Source organism: Eumetopias jubatus, unplaced genomic scaffold, assembly GCF_037043125.1.
Source record: "Eumetopias jubatus isolate StellerSeaLion01/CBP00866 unplaced genomic scaffold, mEumJub1_p1.0 scaffold_1, whole genome shotgun sequence".
NCBI classification, from domain to species: Eukaryota; Metazoa; Chordata; class Mammalia; order Carnivora; family Otariidae; genus Eumetopias; species Eumetopias jubatus.
The window spans coordinates 2,885,593-2,904,096 of NW_028274807.1; the positions used below are offsets into that span (position 1 = coordinate 2,885,593).

The 18,504-nt window shown below is 59.9% G+C and overlaps 2 protein-coding genes and 2 long non-coding RNA genes across 6 annotated transcripts in view; 2 read left to right on the forward strand and 2 right to left on the reverse strand.

Moving 5' to 3' along the window:
• Positions 1–824: 824 nt before the first annotated feature.
• On the forward strand, positions 825–4,106 carry CSTB (cystatin B). Its single transcript, XM_088023729.1, has 3 exons — positions 825–979; positions 3,465–3,566; positions 3,747–4,106. The coding sequence occupies exons 1-3, from the start codon at positions 914–916 to the stop codon at positions 3,873–3,875; spliced, it is 297 nt and encodes a 98-aa protein (XP_087879855.1). The 5' UTR covers positions 825–913; the 3' UTR covers positions 3,876–4,106.
• On the reverse strand, positions 2,368–4,222 carry LOC148164953 (uncharacterized). Its single transcript, XR_015768271.1, has 3 exons — positions 4,116–4,222; positions 3,723–4,010; positions 2,368–3,207 (listed from the first exon to the last, which is right to left on the reverse strand). It is a non-coding gene; the product is annotated as an uncharacterized LOC148164953 (long non-coding RNA).
• Positions 4,223–4,298: 76 nt separating this feature from the next.
• LOC148164954 (uncharacterized) lies at positions 4,299–6,273 on the forward strand. Of its 2 annotated transcripts, none has more exons than XR_015768274.1 (2): positions 4,299–5,588; positions 5,688–6,273. It is a non-coding gene; the product is annotated as an uncharacterized LOC148164954 (long non-coding RNA). The 2 variants fall into 2 exon arrangements; XR_015768275.1 differs by having other exon boundaries at positions 5,726–6,273.
• A 2,079-nt stretch (positions 6,274–8,352) lies between these two features.
• Positions 8,353–18,504, reverse strand: part of PDXK (pyridoxal kinase) — a 31,904-nt gene continuing 21,752 nt past the window's right edge. For both annotated transcript variants that reach the window (XM_088023730.1, XM_028126536.2), the window contains 4 exons: positions 16,837–16,948; positions 16,182–16,318; positions 14,477–14,543; positions 8,353–14,196 (listed from right to left, as the gene is read on the reverse strand). In XM_088023730.1, the coding sequence (XP_087879856.1) occupies positions 14,084–14,196; positions 14,477–14,543; positions 16,182–16,318; positions 16,837–16,948 (429 nt within the window). In that variant the 3' untranslated portion in view covers positions 8,353–14,083. The remainder of the gene's footprint in view (positions 14,197–14,476; positions 14,544–16,181; positions 16,319–16,836; positions 16,949–18,504) is intronic.

The following is an 18,504-nucleotide window of genomic DNA, read 5'->3' on the forward strand; positions in this document are numbered from 1 at the left end:
CACCTCCCCCAGCCGGGCCAAAGCCTTGGGAGCCATTTCCTCCCCACGCCCGGGGCAGTTTCGTGTCTCCTCTGTTCACACAGGCCCACCCTCCACCGTCCCTCTGGGTCACATGCTGGTGACTGACCTCCACAGTGACTGGCACAAGTGGGGTGTTGGGCCAGGCCTTGCAGATGAGCGATGCAGGGTGGTTGAATGCATGGGGGGGTGAGGCGGGGCAGGGCCTGATCCTGGCCTCTGGGATGCCACGACAGCCTCCTGCCCCTGTGCCCAGCTCCTCCAGGTCCTGGCTGGGCACAGGCCCCTCTCCCCTGCCCTCGGGCAGCTCTTATCTCAGGTCCTGCTCACCACTTGCCTGTGGCCCGCCCCCTACCCCACCCCAACGCTGCGTCCAGCCCTGCACAGGATGAGACTCCAAGACCGTCCCCTGAACAACCCACCCCCACCCCCACCCCCACCCCCACCTGGGGCCTGACCCCAACTGTTCCCTGCAGTGGGGACACTCCGCCCCGACCGGCCAGAGAAAGACGAAACCAAAGCCACAGTGCGGGGACGCCCCTACAGCACGCGACCACCGGTCCCCACACGGTGCGAGCAGTGAGGGTCCCAGGTGCTTGCCGGCCCCCTGCGCGCCCAGTGCAGAGGACAGCGACCGTCCTCCGCCCGGGCCCCGCCCCGCCCGCCCTCGGCCCCGCCCCGCCCGCCCTCGGCCCCGCCCCACCCGCCCTCGGCCCCGCCCCACCCGCCCTCGGCCCCGCCCCCGGCCCGGCCCCCGGCCCGGCCCCGCCCCCGGCCCCGCCCCCGAGCCACGTGACCGCCGCCAGCCTTAAGGAGAGCGGGCACCTGGACGCTGGGCGCAGCCCTGCCCGCCGCTCCTCCTCCGCTCGTCGCTCCTCTTCCGTCCGCCGCCAGCATGATGTGCGGGGCGCCCACCGCCTCGCAGCCCGCCACGGCCGAGACCCAGGCCATCGCCGACCAGGTAGGCGGGAGCGGGCGGGGCCCTGGACGGGGCTCCCCGCTGCGGGGCCCGCGGGTGCCGGCCTGGGGTCGCCTCCCAGAGCGCCTTCCAGCCGCCGAGGCCGGGCCGGCCCTCCTGGGTTCCAGCTCCACGACCGCAGCAGGTGGCGGCGCGCGGGGGACGGGCGGGCTGCGGGTCGGGGCCGCGAAGGCCTGGGTCCAGAGCGGGGAGAAGGCCCGGGGCTCCTGCTGTGACGCCCCTCCCCTGCCGCCGCCCTGGGCCCGCTGCGCCGGGCGGCCCCGGCCGGGCCCAGGTGGCTCCGCCATCCGACCGCCGTGAAGGGCGGTGACTCAGCCCCACGAGACCTGTGAAAATGAGGAATTTGCCGCCACTGCTGTGCGCGCCCCGCCTGGGCCGCGGCTCCGGGCTCTTCTCCGCAGCCGCGGGCTGGAGGGCCCAGCCCTTCCTCACCGCTCCAGCTTTTCCGGGACTAGGAAATTCCTCACTTGTCTGCGCAGTGCTGAACGTGTGTAAGGTCATTTAATGTTGACCATTGGAAAGTGACCTGGAGCAGTGGTGTTGCTGCTGGGGGAAACTGAGGCGGCCAGCCCATCTGCTGGCAGGTCTCCAAGAGGAGAGAGGCAGGGACGCCCCCTCCTGCACGCTTGCACTGACTCCTTAGGGGAGCACTCTGGGCTGCACGCAAGAAGAGCCCCCTGGGACTGACCGGCTTCGAAGACATTCTGTACCCGCGCCAATCAATGACAAGCACCTCCCAGTCCTGTCCTGGGGCCTTCCCTGGTCCTCTGCCCCCGCCCGATCCCCTGAAGGCTGCTAACTGACCTCCAGCCCCCTCTTTCTCCCGGTGGGCACCGGTGTCGGTGAGCTGCCCTTCTGCAGCAGGGTCCAGGCCTGGCCACGCTGCCTGTTGCACCACCTCTGTTCGGGTGTCCTTACCATCCCTTGCCCGCAGCCTGGGGCTTTCCTGCCTCCAGTCCCGAAGCCGGTGAAGGGAGAGGTGATTCCTTTCCCAGCCCCCCCGGGCTGTTCTGAGGGTGTCACTCACACCCCCAACACACACACCCCAGCCCCTAGTTTTGTACACTGCAAAGTCCGTTCCGCGCAGATCTAGCATGGCGCTTGCACGAAGGAGGGGTCTCAGGTGAGCGTTCAGACGCAGGTAGGCACTGGCGGCAGGGAGACAGGCAGGTGCCACCGTGACAACGGGCAGTGGCCGGCCTTCTCCCCACCTGGCTGCCCGGAGTCCAGCCTTCTGTCCGTTCTCCCCAGCAAGGGCGCCTCCATGAAGGCTGCACAGGCAGCCTTTTGACTCACTGTGTGTAGGGATGGTGACCGCCGCCCCCCCTCCCCCCCCCCCCCCCCCCCCCCCCCCCCCCCCCCGCCTCCCAGGAACAAGGCTGCCTCCTGCAGCCAGTGTTAACAGAAACCTCTAACCCTCTGGAACTAGCCTAGTCCCTCCCTCACGAAGTCTGCACACTGCAGTGTCTACTGTCAACCCCGGGAGGAACTTTTAAACTAGATGACATTAAAAAAAAAAAAAAAAGACAAACCTGTATTCCTATGCCGTAAAGATGCTCGGTTCCTAAAAGGCCAAGACCTTGGAAAACAGGATTGACCCAAAAGTATGAATACTATTTGACATTTAAGACGAGGATCAGCTTCTGCCCAGAGGCTCTGCATCTTAAAGAAATCCTCTAAAAATGCAGCAAAGTGCTTTTTACTGCGAAGCCCTGTATCTGCTGCATCCCACGTTATGGGAGACATGCAGGAACAGCCCAGTAGTGCCCACAGTAGGGAAATAGTGAAGAGAATTGGGGCACACCTGTATGATGGAAGAGTACCTTTAAATTTAATGTAAAATCTAGTTTAAAATTTTGAAAATGATTTACTTCTCGATTTTAAGAGTAAAAAATTGTATAGCCTTTCAAACAAACTGTTCAAGTGTTAAGACTGAAAACAGGTTGTAAATTTGCATATAGTACTGTAATGGTAAAAATATATATTTTTTAAAGATTTTATTTATTAAAGAGAGAGAGTGTGTGCACACACAAGCAGCGGGGAGCAGCAGAGGGAGAAGGAGAAGCAGACTCCCGGCTGAGCAGGGAGCCCGATGCGGGGCTTGATCCCAGGACCCCGGTATCATGACCTGAGGCGAAGGCGGACGCTTCACTGACTGAGCCATCCGGGTGCCCATAATGGTGACAATATTAAAATATCCCATGATATTCCTAGAACAGGAAGGGCCAGTGATCTACTGAAATAGGACCATGGAAACCGGTAGATTGAAGGAATTGTTTTCTGCGCTTTATGGGGAGAGCTAAGAGTTAATGCGTCCCTCCACTCTAAAGAGCAGTCGGGTTACAGAAAGTCTGTAAAGGGTAATACAGGAATCCAGTGTGTAGCATTTCACATGAGAAATAGGCTGTGTGAGCGCCTCTCACAGGAGCGAAGCCACTAAGGTTCTCCATTCTGTCCCCTCCCCAAGGTTAAACCCCAGCTGGAAGAACGGGAAAATAAGAAGTATGCTACATTTAAGGCTGTGGAGTTCAGAAGCCAGGTGGTCGCAGGGATGAACTACTTCATCAAGGTGAGGGTCAGCCACGGGTGGCGGGTGGCCGGGAGGGTGGCAAGCAGGAAGCTGATGACCCGAAGGGATCCCCCTACCCCTATCCAGGGCCTTTGGCATGCAGGCTGGCCCAGCAGGGGCACGTGGGGTCACAGGCCCTGCCTGCCCCTCACTCACCTTAACCGCCTTCCATCTCTCCAGGTTCAAGTTGACGATGATGAGTTTGTGCACCTTCGAGTATTTCGAAGTCTTCCACACGAAAACAAGCCTGTGGCCTTGTCCAGCTATCAGACCAACAAAGCCAGGCATGACGAGTTGGCGTATTTCTAGTTCCCACTCTGAATAGGGCTCGTCCATGTGGTTCTGTCCTCTGTGAACGTGCCTGGGATCAAAAATGTCGTTTCTACACGGGGCCACTTGCGGGGGGGGGGGATGTCACCATCTCTTTTGCGACTCTGTTCCTGACTTTCAGCGGGAGAGACAAAGTCAACACAGGCACTGATCTTAATTACTGTTAGAGAGGGCTTATATTCTCTTTAAATACATATTTTTAAATCTTTATGAACTTACTCCTTTGTTTGGGTGTTTTCTTTGATCTGAAACCATAATCACATAGAGGAGCGTCGGAGGTGAAGGGACGTGTTTATGCGGTGGTTTTATCGCCACGTGGCTGCTGTGCGGGGGGGGGGGGGGGGGGGGGGGGGGGTGGTGGGGGTGGGGTGGGGGGGGGGGTGGGGGGGTGGGTCACGCGCCGGCTGCAGCTGGCCAGCCCCCGCCCTCCCCCTGCGGAGCTGCGCCCCGGGGGCGGGAGTTGCCCAAGGTCACAATGAGTGGGTGGTGGAGGACCCAGGATTCCAGGAGCCTGTGTTCGAACCACAGCTACCCACACTCATGCCTTGACTTCATCCTGTCTCTAGGCTCTAGTTTCCCCATAAAAATGAAAGGATTTGGGTAAATCTGATTCTAGACCCTTAGCTCTAGGGTACTTGGACACATTCACACACCGCCTTACGCTCTGGTAGAAATACACAGATGTGTGTGCAAGAGGCTGTAACATTTCAGGTAACAGAGGGCGTGCAGAAGAGTCAGTCGGCCTCGCTGAGCACCGGCCACCTGCAGAGTCTCTCGAACTTCTGCTCTGAGCTGCGTGGGCTCAGGGTACAGTGGAGCTCCTGGGCAATAGCACGTCTCCAGTTCTCAACAGAGGGTCCCTGCGTGAGTGACGTCAGTCCTGTGCTTGGTTTGCCCTGTGTCTCCGTTTCGTAAGCAAAGGGCACAACGTTACTGTTGTCGGGAGAGAGGGGGGACTTGGGGAGGTGTCTGTGTGGTTCGGGTCGTGGCAGAAAGTTGTTTCCGAGGGTTCATGTTGGTCTCGGATTCCCAAACCTCTTTGTGTCTGCGGCGCGGGGCACGTTGAGCTGGCTCCGCGGCTGCAGGATCGGGCTGCCCGATCTCGAGGGAAGGAAGAGCGCGCTAGGGTAGCGTGGTGAGCAAACAGCTTCGAAGCTTTGAAGAACACCCTAATACGAGCTATGTGTGTCCTCGTCGCTGTCCTTGAACTAGAATAAAAAGCGTTCCTAACAGGCTCTTATTCTTGGCGGTCAAGCGATTTTGCATTGAAATGAAGACTGAGCATATTTTGCGACTCAGCATGGGGACAGTAATCCAGAGCTGGTCTGGGGGACGTACGCTCTTCCATCTACCCCTTGGTTCCTCAGTGCAGGGACCACCATGGGGTTCCTGTCCGTGTCTCCCTACGACAGGACTTTTCTCTAGTTCTGCAACTTACCACCAGGTAGCCCTTCGTGCCAGGCTGGTGACGCACCCCTCCCCAACCATGGCCCCTCGAACGCCTGGAATGGCCCCTCACTGAGCCCTCCTCCATTCACCCCTGGGAGTACCATCTGTTTCTCCAGGGCCAAGAAGACTGCAAAAGGGACCCAGCCCACTGCTGAGCGTCACAGACCCCAGTGCTCAAGCTCCCCAGGTGGGAACGAGCCCCCCCTGGGCCAGCAGGCGGGCGCCTTTCCCAGCTGCCCTCAGGTGAGCTTCCTCTCTCCTCCGCCCAGAATTCTCCGCGAATGTCACTTTTCCCAAAGCTTTAACCTGCATCCCCCCCCCCCCCCGCCCCGGGCCGGACAGGTCGGCGCACTCTGCCAGCCCTGGTTCTGCCCCTCCAGGGGGCCCCCGGCTTCCCCACCAGCTCAGAGGAGCAGACCCCACCACACCCTGTCGCTAGCTGCTCCCAGAACACGGCGCCAGCGGAAAGCACAGTCAGCTGACTCAGATGGGATCAGGTGCACGTCGGCCTAGAGACAGAGGAACAAGTAACTGATGTCACTCACGCACTGGACACAATCATCGGTGTGGGTAATCTGTCACCACCAGGTGGGGTGCCTAGGAGGCTCTCACTGAGCTGCTTGGAAGTGGCATTCATGCATTTTCTGTCCTTGCAAAAGCAGGCACATGGCTCCAGCAGACAAGGGCTAGAAGAAAATGAGAATTCTAGAGGAACGTGTGAATTCCTCTATAGTCCAGGCTAGACAAAGGCTTTTGATCTACAACCCCAATTACAGACTTGGAGAACGTAATTGTAACTGATTAAGGGTTGATACTGCTAATGTATAAAGAACTCTTAAAAGTGGGGAGAAAAGGATGAAAAATCCTATTGTAAAATAATCAAAGACCTGAACACAATCACAACAATTATTAAAATGCCCACGTAGCACTTTTTTAAGAGATTGATTGATTTGAGAGAGAGAGAGAGGGAGCCCACAGAGGGAGAGGGAAAGGGAGCAGCAGGGAGCCCGATGTGGGGCTCGATCCCAGGAGCCCGGGATCATGGCCCGAGACGGCGGGCAGATGCTTCACCGACGAGCCCCCCAGGCGCCCCTCCATGTAACAGTCTTCATGAGAGAAGAGCAGAGTGAAACCGTGCTGAGGCCGTCTCCGTCCTGCTGCCCTGGCAAACGTCCGGAACCCTGTGACCCCCCAGTGGGGGCTGGGAATGCAAACAGGTGCCCGCCCTGTGCAGGAACTGGGGGCCTACCGGGTACATGGCCTTCCAGCTGGCACCCCCACTGCACGGGGGCCCCGAGCACAGAGTTGGCAGCGGCTGGCAGGCAGGTGGTTGGCAAGTGACCACATGATGGAGGAGGGGACTCCTCATCTGATTCAGGGCTTCCTGTCACTGTACCGTACCCGGCCCACCTCTGCAGGCCCCAGGCGTCCCCAGCCCGTCCATCCCAACCTGCCCTGGCCTCCGCTGCGGCAGCTCTGGTACCGATGTCCAGCCCGGTGGGACCCACACCCACCCTGGGGCGAGGCAGCACACCTCCAAAGCCCAGGGGCGCCCGCCCCTGTGGGGTGGACTTCGACCCATTGGAGAAGACGGGAGACCTGGAAGCCCGGCAGGCCGCCCGGCCAGCTAGGTCACACCCTGTCGGGCATCTTCTCTCGCTCTCCCTGCCTGGTCCCTTTTCCTGTCCTCACCTGCCAGCCTGGGATGGCACCCCCGCCCCCCATACTACTGTGCTCAAGAGTGGGGCTAGGCTAGGCTCTTTTCTGGGCACCCAGTCTGGGAAAGCCCGAGGTGGTGTGGTCTCCAGGCCGGCCTTCCCAACCCCCCCAGGGGAAGCCCGAACCAGGAATCCTCCCGATGGTTGAGGTTTGACAGCCATGCGTGGTCCTCCGCTGGCTCTTCCATGCAGAGCCTCAGAGACGGGTGACTGTGTGAGGACCCGGGTACCTCACACCCCCAGGACGCAGAGGGCTAAAGTGGGTCCCCCCCGAGGATGGCCCCAAACCTGCGGAGGTTACCTTACTTGGCAAGGGGACATTTCAGATGTGACTGAGCAAAGGCTCTTGCGTTGGAGCGGGGATCCTGGACTCTCGGGGGGGCCCAACGTCATCCCAGTGCCCTCGGAAGAGGAGGCAGGGGTCAGAGTCAGACCACGGAGGCCACAGTGCTGGCTGTGACGTGGGGGGCCACGAGCCAGGAATGCAGCCCCTCTAGAAGCTGGAAAAGGCAGAGAGTACCTTCTCCCCGGAGCCTCCAGGAGGAAGCGGCCCTGCCCGCCTATCGTGACCTGTCTGCCCTCCACGCTGTGGGTGCGTCAGCGTCGCTCTAAGCCACCGCATCTGTGGAAGTGTGTTACGCCGGCCACACACAGTCGTCCACCAGGAGGGCCTTGCGGGCCCACGAAGGGGCATGGGACAGTCCGCAGCGGGGTCGAGAGGTGGAGTGGGACGTTTCAAGACATAAAGCGATTCCCGTGTTCTCTCCCACCCCCCTCCGCCTCTCTGGCAGGCAAGGAGCCTGGTGTTCCTGGAGACTGCCTGCGGGTTTATTCGCAAAAGTGTGGGTGAATCACAGTGGGAGCCCGGTACCTGTCCGGCCAGTACGACGGGCGCCGTCACCACCCAGGGGTGAGGGAACGGAACCCCAGGCACTGGAACCCAGAAGGAGCAGCGACACAGATCAGTGGCTAAAGCTGGTTCCGAGTCTGGCCCGGAGGGGCTGGGGAAAGGGAGTCGCACCCGCCCCAGCACCCCGCCCTCCGGCGGAGCTCACAGGCCAGCCCCCAGGGCACAGAGCAGATGAGCGAGGAGAACGGGGCCTCGGAGGGGGGGTCAGGTCGGGTCGTCGGGCAGGCTCATTCCTTTAAGAGGGGAGCATGTTCAGGGCCTCATCCCATGCGTCTCAGCAATAAGCACCGCTGCGCGGGGGGCCGAGGGGCTTCAGGTACTAGGGGATAATTAATGGGGAGTTCCTCACAGGAAAAGAAATCACTGCACTGCAAAAACATCATCAGAAAGAGATTTATTTGTGGATAATCATGAGTCAATAGCACACAGACACGGACCTTACAGTGCCGGTAGGGACTTTATGGACATCCACACACGCACGGAGGGTAGGGCTGGAGACCCCGGGGCTGCCCAAACCACCACCTGGACCTCAGAGACCCTCCCTCCCTCTCCCACGCAGCAGCCGCCGCCACCATCCGAGTTCACTTCCAGGAAGGCCCCGGCCAGCACTGGCCAGGCTCTGAGTCAGCGCCTCGGTCCCCTCCTGTCTGTCCAGTTTTGCAATCATTGGCCAAAATCCCAACTAAAATTCTAAATTAGAAAGCATGCAGCTGTACGGTCAAAAGCATTCACAACGTCATCCACACACTCCTCATCCTTGGGGGCTAGATGTTGTACACGAGGGACTCACCTTCCGCTCCCAAGGGTAACATCTACGCCGCCAGTCAGGACAATGGTCCCAGGTATTTTGTGGGGGGTCTATAGTCCTGCTGCGCATTTTGCTTCCCCTCTGTTCTTTGGGATATGCTGAAGGCTGAGACCAGGCCCAACTCTCCATTTCTTTCCCTGGGCAATCACCCTCCTCGTGCCAGGAGCTGGGTCCCACGTGAGAAAGTAAATACAGTGGCTTTGAAGCCAGGGACCTTGTTCCACAGCTCAGAACAGCGTGGGTGGCGGGGGGCGCCCCAGCTCCCTCCCCAGACTGCCCGGCTCTGCAGAGCATGCGGCTTAGAGGTTTAGGGTGGCAGACTCCCCTCTCTGTTCCTCAGCTCAATTCTGCTGGGCGAAGAGCAGGGACCCTTGCTCTCTGGCTTCACGGGCAACCTGAGGGACAGTGAGTGACGCCCTCACCAGGTAAGTGGCCCACAGCCTCAGGAAGGCCTTTCCCACCAGAATGGGCTTCCGGATGCAGAAGGTGGAAACCTGCCCCATACTGGTGTGGGGCCAAGGGCGGAGAGGAGCTGCAGCTGACCTTGCTCACCCCCACCCAAAGTTCACTGGCAGCCGGGGCTCAGGGACGGACACAAAGTCTCCTGCTCTGAGCTCAGGGCTCTGCTGGTCTCTGACAGTGGGAAAGGTTTTAAAATGTGTTTACCCTGCCAGAATTTTATTTTATTTTTTTTTAAAGATTTTATTTATTTATTCATGAAAGACAGAGAGAGAGAGAGAGAGAGAGAGAGAGAGAGAGGCAGAGAGAGAATCAGGCTCCCAAGGAGCAGGGAGCCCGACGTGGGACTCGATCCCAGGACCCTGGGACCATGACCTGAGCCGAAGGCAGACACTCAACCATCCGAGCCACCCAGGCGCCCATACCCTGCCAGAATTTTAAAAGAAAATTCTGGGAAGAACTTTCTGTTAATACAAAGTTTGGAAATATTCTCTAAGTCGGAACTAAAGTCACTCATCAAATTCTGTCTTAAGCAAAGGAACACGTTGTGTCGTTTGTGAGTACAACCTCAGGACAGGCAGGGACGTGGTGGTTCATGAGACACTGATTTAATCAGCATCGGCACACAGTAAAACGGAAACGGTTTTATACCGAGAACCGCCTGCACAAGTCCACAGGGAGACACGCGCACGAGCAGCCTGGCATTTTAGGAACCTGGCCAGCCCGCTGCAAGCACAGCCCCTGGGGAGCAGACCCCAAGACCGGGCTCCAGTCACTGGAGACCTTGTGCACTACTGAAGCGCCCCCTACAGGGGTGGTGAGGTGTGCAAGCACAGAGGTGGGGCCCGGACCCTGCCTAGTCACCCCCTGCCGGCAGAGGCTGCAAGTGCAGGGCTGGATTCTGCAACCATAGTGAGCTCTCTATATATACAAACACGCACGGGTTCAGGACACTTCTCACCTGCACAGACACTCCGACTGCTCGACTGCCTGACTGCCCATGCCACAAAGTGACCACAGCACAGACACACACATGCGCACACCAGCTCTGTGGCCACATGTGTGCAGGCATTTGATCACTGTGCCCCTGTGCTTCCAGGGTCCAGCCTGACCAGTGACCTCGGGGCAGAAATGAAGTAGGAGGTCTCCTGGGGGAGTGTCGTCCCTCCAGACCAACCAGGCCCAAGCGCGAGGCTTCCGGGCTTGGGGCAGTGGACCTGGCCTCCCAGAGCTGCCCGCCCAGGGATGCGGTTCCTTCTGAGCGCCCAGCCAGCTCATACATCTACTGTGCTCCCTCTATGAACACACAGGACCTGGCTCTGTAGGGAAGTGTTAGTGCAAAGAGCTGCATGGAGTGAGTGACAGGATGAGAAGGGAGGCCCCCTGCAGCCTGGCAGCGGGAGGTGGCATGCAGTGAACACTGGTGGGCTCCGCAGCCATGCCCCGCTGGTGGGCAGAGCAGAGCCTGGGGGCCACACGGCTCCCACCTAGACTCAGACGGCGAGGACCACACTCGCAGCGTCCTGCTTTGCGCACGATCCCCTCTGCCCACTCAAACTTCCTTCCCCGATTTCTGGCCCAGGCAGGTAATGGGGTGGGGGGTTCCCATCGAAACCCCGTCCCACGGGGAGGCGTGCTTAAGGGACGCCCAAACAACCAGGTGGGGGTCAGAGAAGGAAGACAGGGACTCCCAGCTCTTCTGGTGTGGGAAACAGAGTGCTCACAGGGGGCCTCTGATTCAGGCAGATGTAGACCCGAAGCCCCAGGCAGGTGGTCCCATCAAAGGGCAGGAAGGATAAGGAGAGGGTGTGCTCATGGTGCCAATCCAGCAGTCAGAATGCTGTCACCTCCTTTACCGTACATTTCATCTGGGAGTGAACACGAGGTCGAGCAAGGAGGTATGGCAGAGTCAGGAGTGGCCTCGGGACACCCAGTGATGCCAGGGCCCAGCCGCCTGGCCCTGCTCCCCCACCGCCTCCTCCCCAGAGGCAAGGATTCACCCTGCCCTCCATCTCCAGCACACAGCATTACTTTTCCTGCATGATGGAGGTGGGAGGGGATCGTACATCTGCACTGAGCACTCAGGCATCGTGGTGCAGGCAGCGCGCTCTGGCCTCCGGCCGAACATGAAAAGCACCCACCACGTATTCATTAGGGCAGTTTCACCAAACCACACTCAGTCCATCGAATAATTAGCCGGTGTTTTAAAAACTGGTTGCAGCAAGTTTAAGAACGGGACGACAAAAGCATCATTTGTATCATCGCTGACATATATTACAAAAATAATGCAGATTAACACGATTACCTTAGCACAACTTGGCAATGATTTTTGAAAATGGTTTTTAAAAAAGGATAGTTTGTAATTCATCTTTAAGTTCACAGAAGCTTTGAAAAACTATTGAAATCTGTACTCTGGTCATAAGCAGGCGATTTAGGACCAATACATCTCTCATCTCAAAATATATAATTATTACTTTGCATGTTACTAAACTATGGAAAGTAGAAACAAAGATTAATTCTAATTTGGACCCAACCTGTATAAAAAAAAAAAAAAACCACTGCTAATGACCGTGGTGGACTTCTGGGTGGGAAATTCTAAGCACAGACAAGCCAGGGCCTCTATGTGCACGGAGGACCGAGCCTAGGATCGCAGGGGCTCAGCAGCAGCACGGGATACACACACCTTGCTGGGAGCTGGAGGGCTGGACAGTCTCCCAAGGAGGCTCCCAGGACCCTGGGATCATGACCTGAGCCGAAGGCAGACGCTTCACAGCTGAGCCACCCAGGCGCCCCTGACTGTTTCTACAGGAGCCCCGCACTCTGCAGAGGCTCTCAGGACGCCCGGTTCCCGCTGCCGAGTGCAGAGGGCCCGACACCACCTCTCCCAGTGCTCGGGGCTTCACAGTCAGAGGAGACAGAGGAAAACGTCCTGGATCCCGCCAGAAAGTTCACGATGTGACAGGAAGCTTTATGAGTGGAATAATTATCATCCTACAGATAGTAAAGGGAAGCAAAGGAGCTGAGTGGAACACGAAGGCTAAGCCTCTGAAATAAAAGATAAAGAACAGGGAATCGAACGGGGTTTGCGGGGTGTGCCCCAAAGCCACCGGACACACACGGCGAGCCCTTCTGCCCTACACCATAGCTCCGGGGAGGCTTTTCCGTCGTCCCACTGGGGAGAGACACATTTAGATTCCTTCCCCTTCCCCTTGCTCTCGACATTAAAAAAGAGGGGGAGAAACTTGCTGGCTGGTGGCACGGCCATCTCCCCAGCTCTGCTTGGCAGTGACAGGCGGCTGGGCTCTGCCCCAGGGCTAAGCGGAGCCCGGTCCTCAGAACCAGGACACAGGACAGGGACACAGATACCCTGACCTGCGCCCGCTGTGGGAGCCAACCGCCGAGCCTGTGCACGGGCTGTCGGGCACTCATGCATAAGTTAAGACACTCAGGACGTGGACAGACTGGGAAGAAAGAAAAGTGCATGGAACAACATGGAGCCAGCGTTTCTTGGTTCTGGGGAGTCTTCATCGGAGTGGAGAACACGGCACTGAGGGGGTGGCAGTGGTCCGGAGGCCACGGGGAACTGCCGCAGAAAGGGGGTGCGGGCTGCACGACAGGACCTGCATGTGGGACATATGCAAGGGGGCTCCCTGGGGAGGGCTTACTTTCCCAGGGGCCGCCATCTGCCCCCCCCCATCCTGCAGGCTGTGGGCTCCTGGGAGAGGAGGCTCGGGGGCCAGGTGCTGAGGTTGAGGCAGGCTGAGTCTTCAGGATGGGCACCCCTCCCTGCTTGCAGCCACACCTGGGGGTCCTCAAACTTCTGGGCAAAGTGGGGCCAGGGAGGTTGCCCCAGGAGCGGACAACCAGCCTGGTGTCAAAACCTAGGTTGTGGCCTCTGCCAGAGGCATCTGGGAGCTGCTCCCCTGGCACTCTGCCCCAGCCCCTCCCTGAGGTGCTGACACCCTCTCCTGTGAGGGGCGGGCGCAGCTGCAGCTGGCTTTTCGAGGGGCCTCTTGCTTCCTGGCTTCTGGCTGGCACAGAATGCGGAACCGAGCAGGGAAGGGCAGGCATCCCCCGCTGCCCTCCTGTACCCATCTCTGCACCGGCACCAGGGCTCGATGCATCTGTTCCTGGCAAGGCGGCGGGGGGGCAAACACAGTGCGTACTCGACCTGCCGTGCCACAAAATAGGGAACACAATGTGCTAGCCCTCCCACAAGCTGTCCTTGACCCACAGGACCTTTCCTCGTCTCCATCACGTCACCCAGCAGGTCCCTGGGCCCACAGATGGGCATGACACATGCAGACCAGTCTGAATGTTCAGGGTCCTGGAAAGGTGCCCCCAGCACGACTGCACAGTGCCTGGGTGTGCCGGGCCAGCTGCTGTCAATCTGTCCCCGCAGGGAAACCTTCCCTGGTGACCTACCCAACAGCTAAGTGACAAACAAAATGTCTGAAGTGGGAGCAGAGAGGGTCAGGTCAGAAAGACAACACAGAGATTTGGCATAATTCTTCCAGACGCAAATGGTTAAGACCCAAGTCTTCCTTGGGGACACACAGAGCCCGGGCTTCCGCAGCCCCAGCCCACTCGGGACGGGACTCACCGCACCCCAACAGTAGAGCCGCGGGGGGCCGCGTTCCCCAAATTACAGATTTCTGTGATTGCGCTTTGTTACTTTTGAAAAGCACGACCAGCACATTTTCACAATAAGACCAGTTGATGCCGGACACTCATAAAGGAAAAAAGACCAAGTTTCAGTCACAGCTCTAAGGCAGACGCTACATTTTCACAGGACGACAAGGGAGACGCCACACGCCGTGCACTGGGGTGCGGAACACGGGCCTCACAGCACTGTGGCCTGGACCACGATCTCCGGGTTCTCGATGTCCTTTTTGCTCTGGACCATCTTCAGCTCCAGCTGCGCCGGGCTGGGCCTCAGCCCCCCTGCTGCCTGGGCTATAGGACAAAGCGTCAATGACAGGGACAGAGCAGAAGCTAGCCCGACGTTCCTTCCCCCTTCCCTTGCCTGAGTGAGCCCTGACAGCCCACATCACCTCTGGAGTTCCCATCCCGGGCTCACACTCCACACGCTGGCCCCTGCCCCTGTGCCAAGGCCAGAGGTGGCGGCAGGAGCCTCAGAGACCCTGCTGCCAGCACCAGAGCTGTCTCTCCCGCTCCCCGCCTCTGCTCTAAGTGCCAGCCACCTCACGCACCCTTGGCCCTCGCCAGGAGGTACCTTTTGCACATTTGATGGTCCGCTGCAGAACGTGGTGCATGGCAGACACGGTCTTCTCACAGGCCACCTGTGGGGAAGGGGGGCACAGGAGACACACACACCTTGTGGCTCCCCCATTCCCATGATGCCCAGAGTCCGGATGGGGTCTTCTGCGTCCACAGCACTGTCTCCACCCCAAGTCACCAAGGCACTGGCTTTACCATCACATGCTCCCCACCCTGGGATGGCTCACCACAAAGATCCTGGGAGAGCTGGGCAAATGCCTGCGTGCTAAAATTAACCGCCTCCCTCTGGCCCGTGTACTCTGGGGCAGGGCTGAGACTTAGGACCTGTCGATTTTGTCTGGCGTACAGTAGGTGCTTAATACAAGTGTTTCCGGAATGAAGTAGTTGTAAAGAATCTACACGGAAAAGAGTTCCTACCCCAGAGTTGGCCAAGGTCATTGCTTGCTGGCATCTCAAAGTCAAAGACTCAGGGCTTCGCAGGAGCTGGGGAAGTGAGTGGAACGCCCTCCCACCCAATTCCGGGACCCAGGGCTGTGCTGAACCTGGATTTAGCCTCAGGCAGCCCAGCAGCAAGGCCTCCACTGGGCACCAGCTGGCCAAGGTGCCCTGTACCAGACGGAACGCCCACGGCTGCCAACTGAAACAGCAGGTCTGTGCTCACCCTCATCCCTGGGTCTCGGGGGCCGGGGGGGGCACCGGCCAGGACACAGCACATTAGGGCTTCACATCACAGCACCTGTCCCTGAGCCCTGTAGGCAAGAGGGGCCGGGCTCTGCCCAAGCCCTGCGTGGTACAAGTGGGACTTGATGTCATAGGGAGGGTACGCGCCTGCCCCCGGGGGGAGACGGGGCCCCTGCTGGTATCCAGTAAAGACAGCTTGAGGGGAACCCACTTCCAGATCCCAGCTCGAAGTTCCTCCTTCCTCCAGTGGACCCAGCACAGATGAGGCATGCTTTGTCTCTCTTAAGCACCCCTCACAGCTGCCCCTCCTGTGCACATTCCAGAGATGGGGGCCTCCTCTTCTGCCACCATATTATGCAGAGAGGGGCCCAACGGCTGGGGTGGCCTTGTGCACAGCGGGTCTCCAGTTCTGTGGTTCTAACAATGCCGCAGGAAGACACAGCATGACTGATGTCATGGAGCAACTATACTGCACGTGGTGCCGAAAGAGGTCAGAGAATGCGGCTGTCACTCCTGAGCTTCACGACAGAACACACGGGAAAGACCCCCGACACCCCACACCCCAATTTACCAGATCAGCAGCAACTGCTCCCCTCGCCCAGCAATGCCTGTGCAAAACGGCCTTCTCTCTACACACATGCATTTGTGGACTTTTACACGTGGTGTGGGGAGTGGGGGGTGAGATGGACACACAGACGTCTCTCGAGTCTGACCTCGGAGCCCCGTCCCTCATCCCTCGGAGGGGACTCCCAGCCTCTGAGTCTATCGAGTCACTGGGGCAATGACATTTCAGGGCAAACGCTGACTGGGCTGCTCTCCTGGGAGATGCTCCTAGTTACAGACTCACTGAGGCCACAACGACCCCTCTCAGGCCTTGGCTCACAGCCCCGGGACCTCATCTGGCTCAGGACGGCCCCGTAGCTGGACCCAGGCGACCCCAGCGTGATGTACGCAGTCCTCCTGTTTAAGCCCCTGCAGCACCCAGATCATCCCTGCAGGGAGGGGCTCATCCTGCTGACCTTGAGGTTGTTGGGGTGTTTGTGCGTCCACGCCAGGAGCATGGCGGCGAAGAGGTCCCCGGTGCCCACAAAGACCGCATCGACCTTGTGCATCTCCATGCGGATGCGTTCTGTCACCACAGAGCCATCGGGTTTCCCTGGAGGAGGAGAACGCGGCCAGTGGGCCCTAACACCCTGGGCCAGCAGAGGACGGGGGACTGGCCTGCCCCCCTCCCCACTTCTCCCTTGCACGGTGGCAAGGAGGGGGCCAGCGTTGCCTCTCAGGGGCTCACTGGGCCAGACGCCCCATCCCCAGGAGGCATGTGGATACTGGAACCCCCGGCAGGATGGCCTGGGGGGGCATGGCACAAAGGGACCAGCACCTGTGGCAGGATGCAGAGGGAACCCACGGCCGGAGGAGTAACGAGGGCGCCTAGAGCCACAGGGACCGTGGACTCACTGAAATGGGGGGGTGTGTGCGGGAGTGCATGGGGCGTGGGGCAGGCTCTCCCACAGACACAGAGGGAGTGGTGAGAAGGCCGCGTGCCCTCTGGGGCAGCGAGTGTGACCCCGACCTCGTGTGTCGTTTTGGCACTGTGCAGAAACACCAACTCAGGTGGCATTTACATGATTAACGATCGACACGTGAGGCCCCACAGGCCCCCCCAGAACTTACGAATCCTCTGGCTCCCCAGCGCAGTCAGGTAGTCACTGCCCCTCGGGGAGGACAGGTTGGAGCTGGTGATGACCACCGTGTCAGGGCCCATCGCGTGCAGCTCGTCCATGACCTGCCGGGGCACAGGGGGTGCATCAGCCGCACCTTGGACACCTTTGCCAGGGCTCCCAGTTGCCCGAGCAGCCAGGCACCACCGGCCCTTGTGCCAAGAATGCACTTTAACCGGGCTTGGCTTGATGGAGTGGAGACCAGAGGCTCTGAACGTGAGGAAACAGCCCGTGCGTGCTGAGTGGCAGCTTGTCAGGTGGGAGCCACCAGCCCCATGCCCTCTGCCTGAAGCCTGAAGCCGTACCTCTGCTGGACCCCACACCCAGCTGCACTCCCATTCAGAGGAAGGTGCCAACCCCGCCCCGGATGGGCTGTCTTTTCTCATCTGGCTCCACACAGCCCATCAAGCCCTCCCAGAACACAGGCCTTGGGACGAGACACCCACTGGGTAAACCGGGGGCTCAGGAGAGTGCTGGCCTAGCCCGAGGGGCGTGCTATTCTCAGGGAATGGGGGCTCAGGGAGGAGGCAGCTAGCCGCTAGGCCGCCCGCCCGCTGGGGGTCACTCGGAGACCCGGAAAGGCTCTCATGTGGACCCTGAAGTGGGCACTGGCATTCGGGCTTTCCACTCCTGGGGCCAGTGCGGATCCCCACTCAGGCTCCCCTGGCCCAGCGGAAGGGTCCCCCGCGTCACCCCATGTGGCTGCGCCACGACCCTCCTCAGCCCTGGGCCTAGGAGCCGGGGAGAAAACCGGCCAGGGAGTCCCGCGGCGGTGACCTCCCACCGAGGAGCTCTCCCGTCGCGGCTGGAGGAGGGCCCTGCCGTCCTGGAGCAACAGCCTCAGACCGGGGCTCGTGGCCGCTCAGGCGGCACGCTCTGCTCCAGAGCCCTGCGCAGGCTGCGGGCCGTGCGTTCCCGGCCTCCCGCGTGGGGCTGCGTCGGGCACCTGACTCGGGGGCCCCAGGGTGCGGGGGCCCTCAGAGCGGAGAGGGCGGCACCGCCGTTCCCTCCGCACGCGGGGGAGACAGAGGCTCCACAGCCCCTCGGGCCTGCCGCGCCCGTGCCTGGGCCCGCTACTCGGATCTGCCTCCTGACGGAGAGAGGCCACAGCTCTGACGGGGCCCAGCCATGGACGGCGGAGCGCCCTGCTGTGCCGGACCCGGTCCGCCGCTCGGGCACGTGGCCCAGGAACTCCATCTAAGGCTACATGACAGGCCAGCAACAAGTTCCACGGGGGAAAGTTGAAAAGAACTTCAGAGAAGAAACCCTACCTGCCTCACTTCCAGGCGGCCTCTCCCGTCAGTGGGCCCTGCGGCGGGTCCTGGATGTGCCCACCTGGCCCCAAAGGTGCAAGCCAACACCCTGTATAAGCCTCCTCGTGCACACAGGCACCTGCACACGTGTGCCCAGACAGCACAGCACCGCACCTACGTGCATACGCACACACCAACACCCCCACGTGCCAGCCACGCGCACGCCCTCTTGCTGGTCTCTGCCGGACCTCGCCTGGCACAGATGGTTTCTGGGCTCTTCTTCTCTGTCTACACCGGCTGGGGCGATGGCACACTCGTCCGGAGGGCGGGCCTCCCGTGCACACACACGGGTCACGGGTGCGCGGGAC

Coding starts and splice junctions, on each gene's coding strand:
- CSTB (XM_088023729.1), top strand. CDS start 914: ATGATGTGCGGGGCGCCCACCGCCTCGCAGCCCGCCACGGCCGAGACC. Junction 980..3,464: donor CCCAGGCCATCGCCGACCAG/GTAGGCGGGAGC, acceptor CCCCTCCCCAAG/GTTAAACCCCAGCTGGAAGA. Junction 3,567..3,746: donor GGATGAACTACTTCATCAAG/GTGAGGGTCAGC, acceptor CCATCTCTCCAG/GTTCAAGTTGACGATGATGA.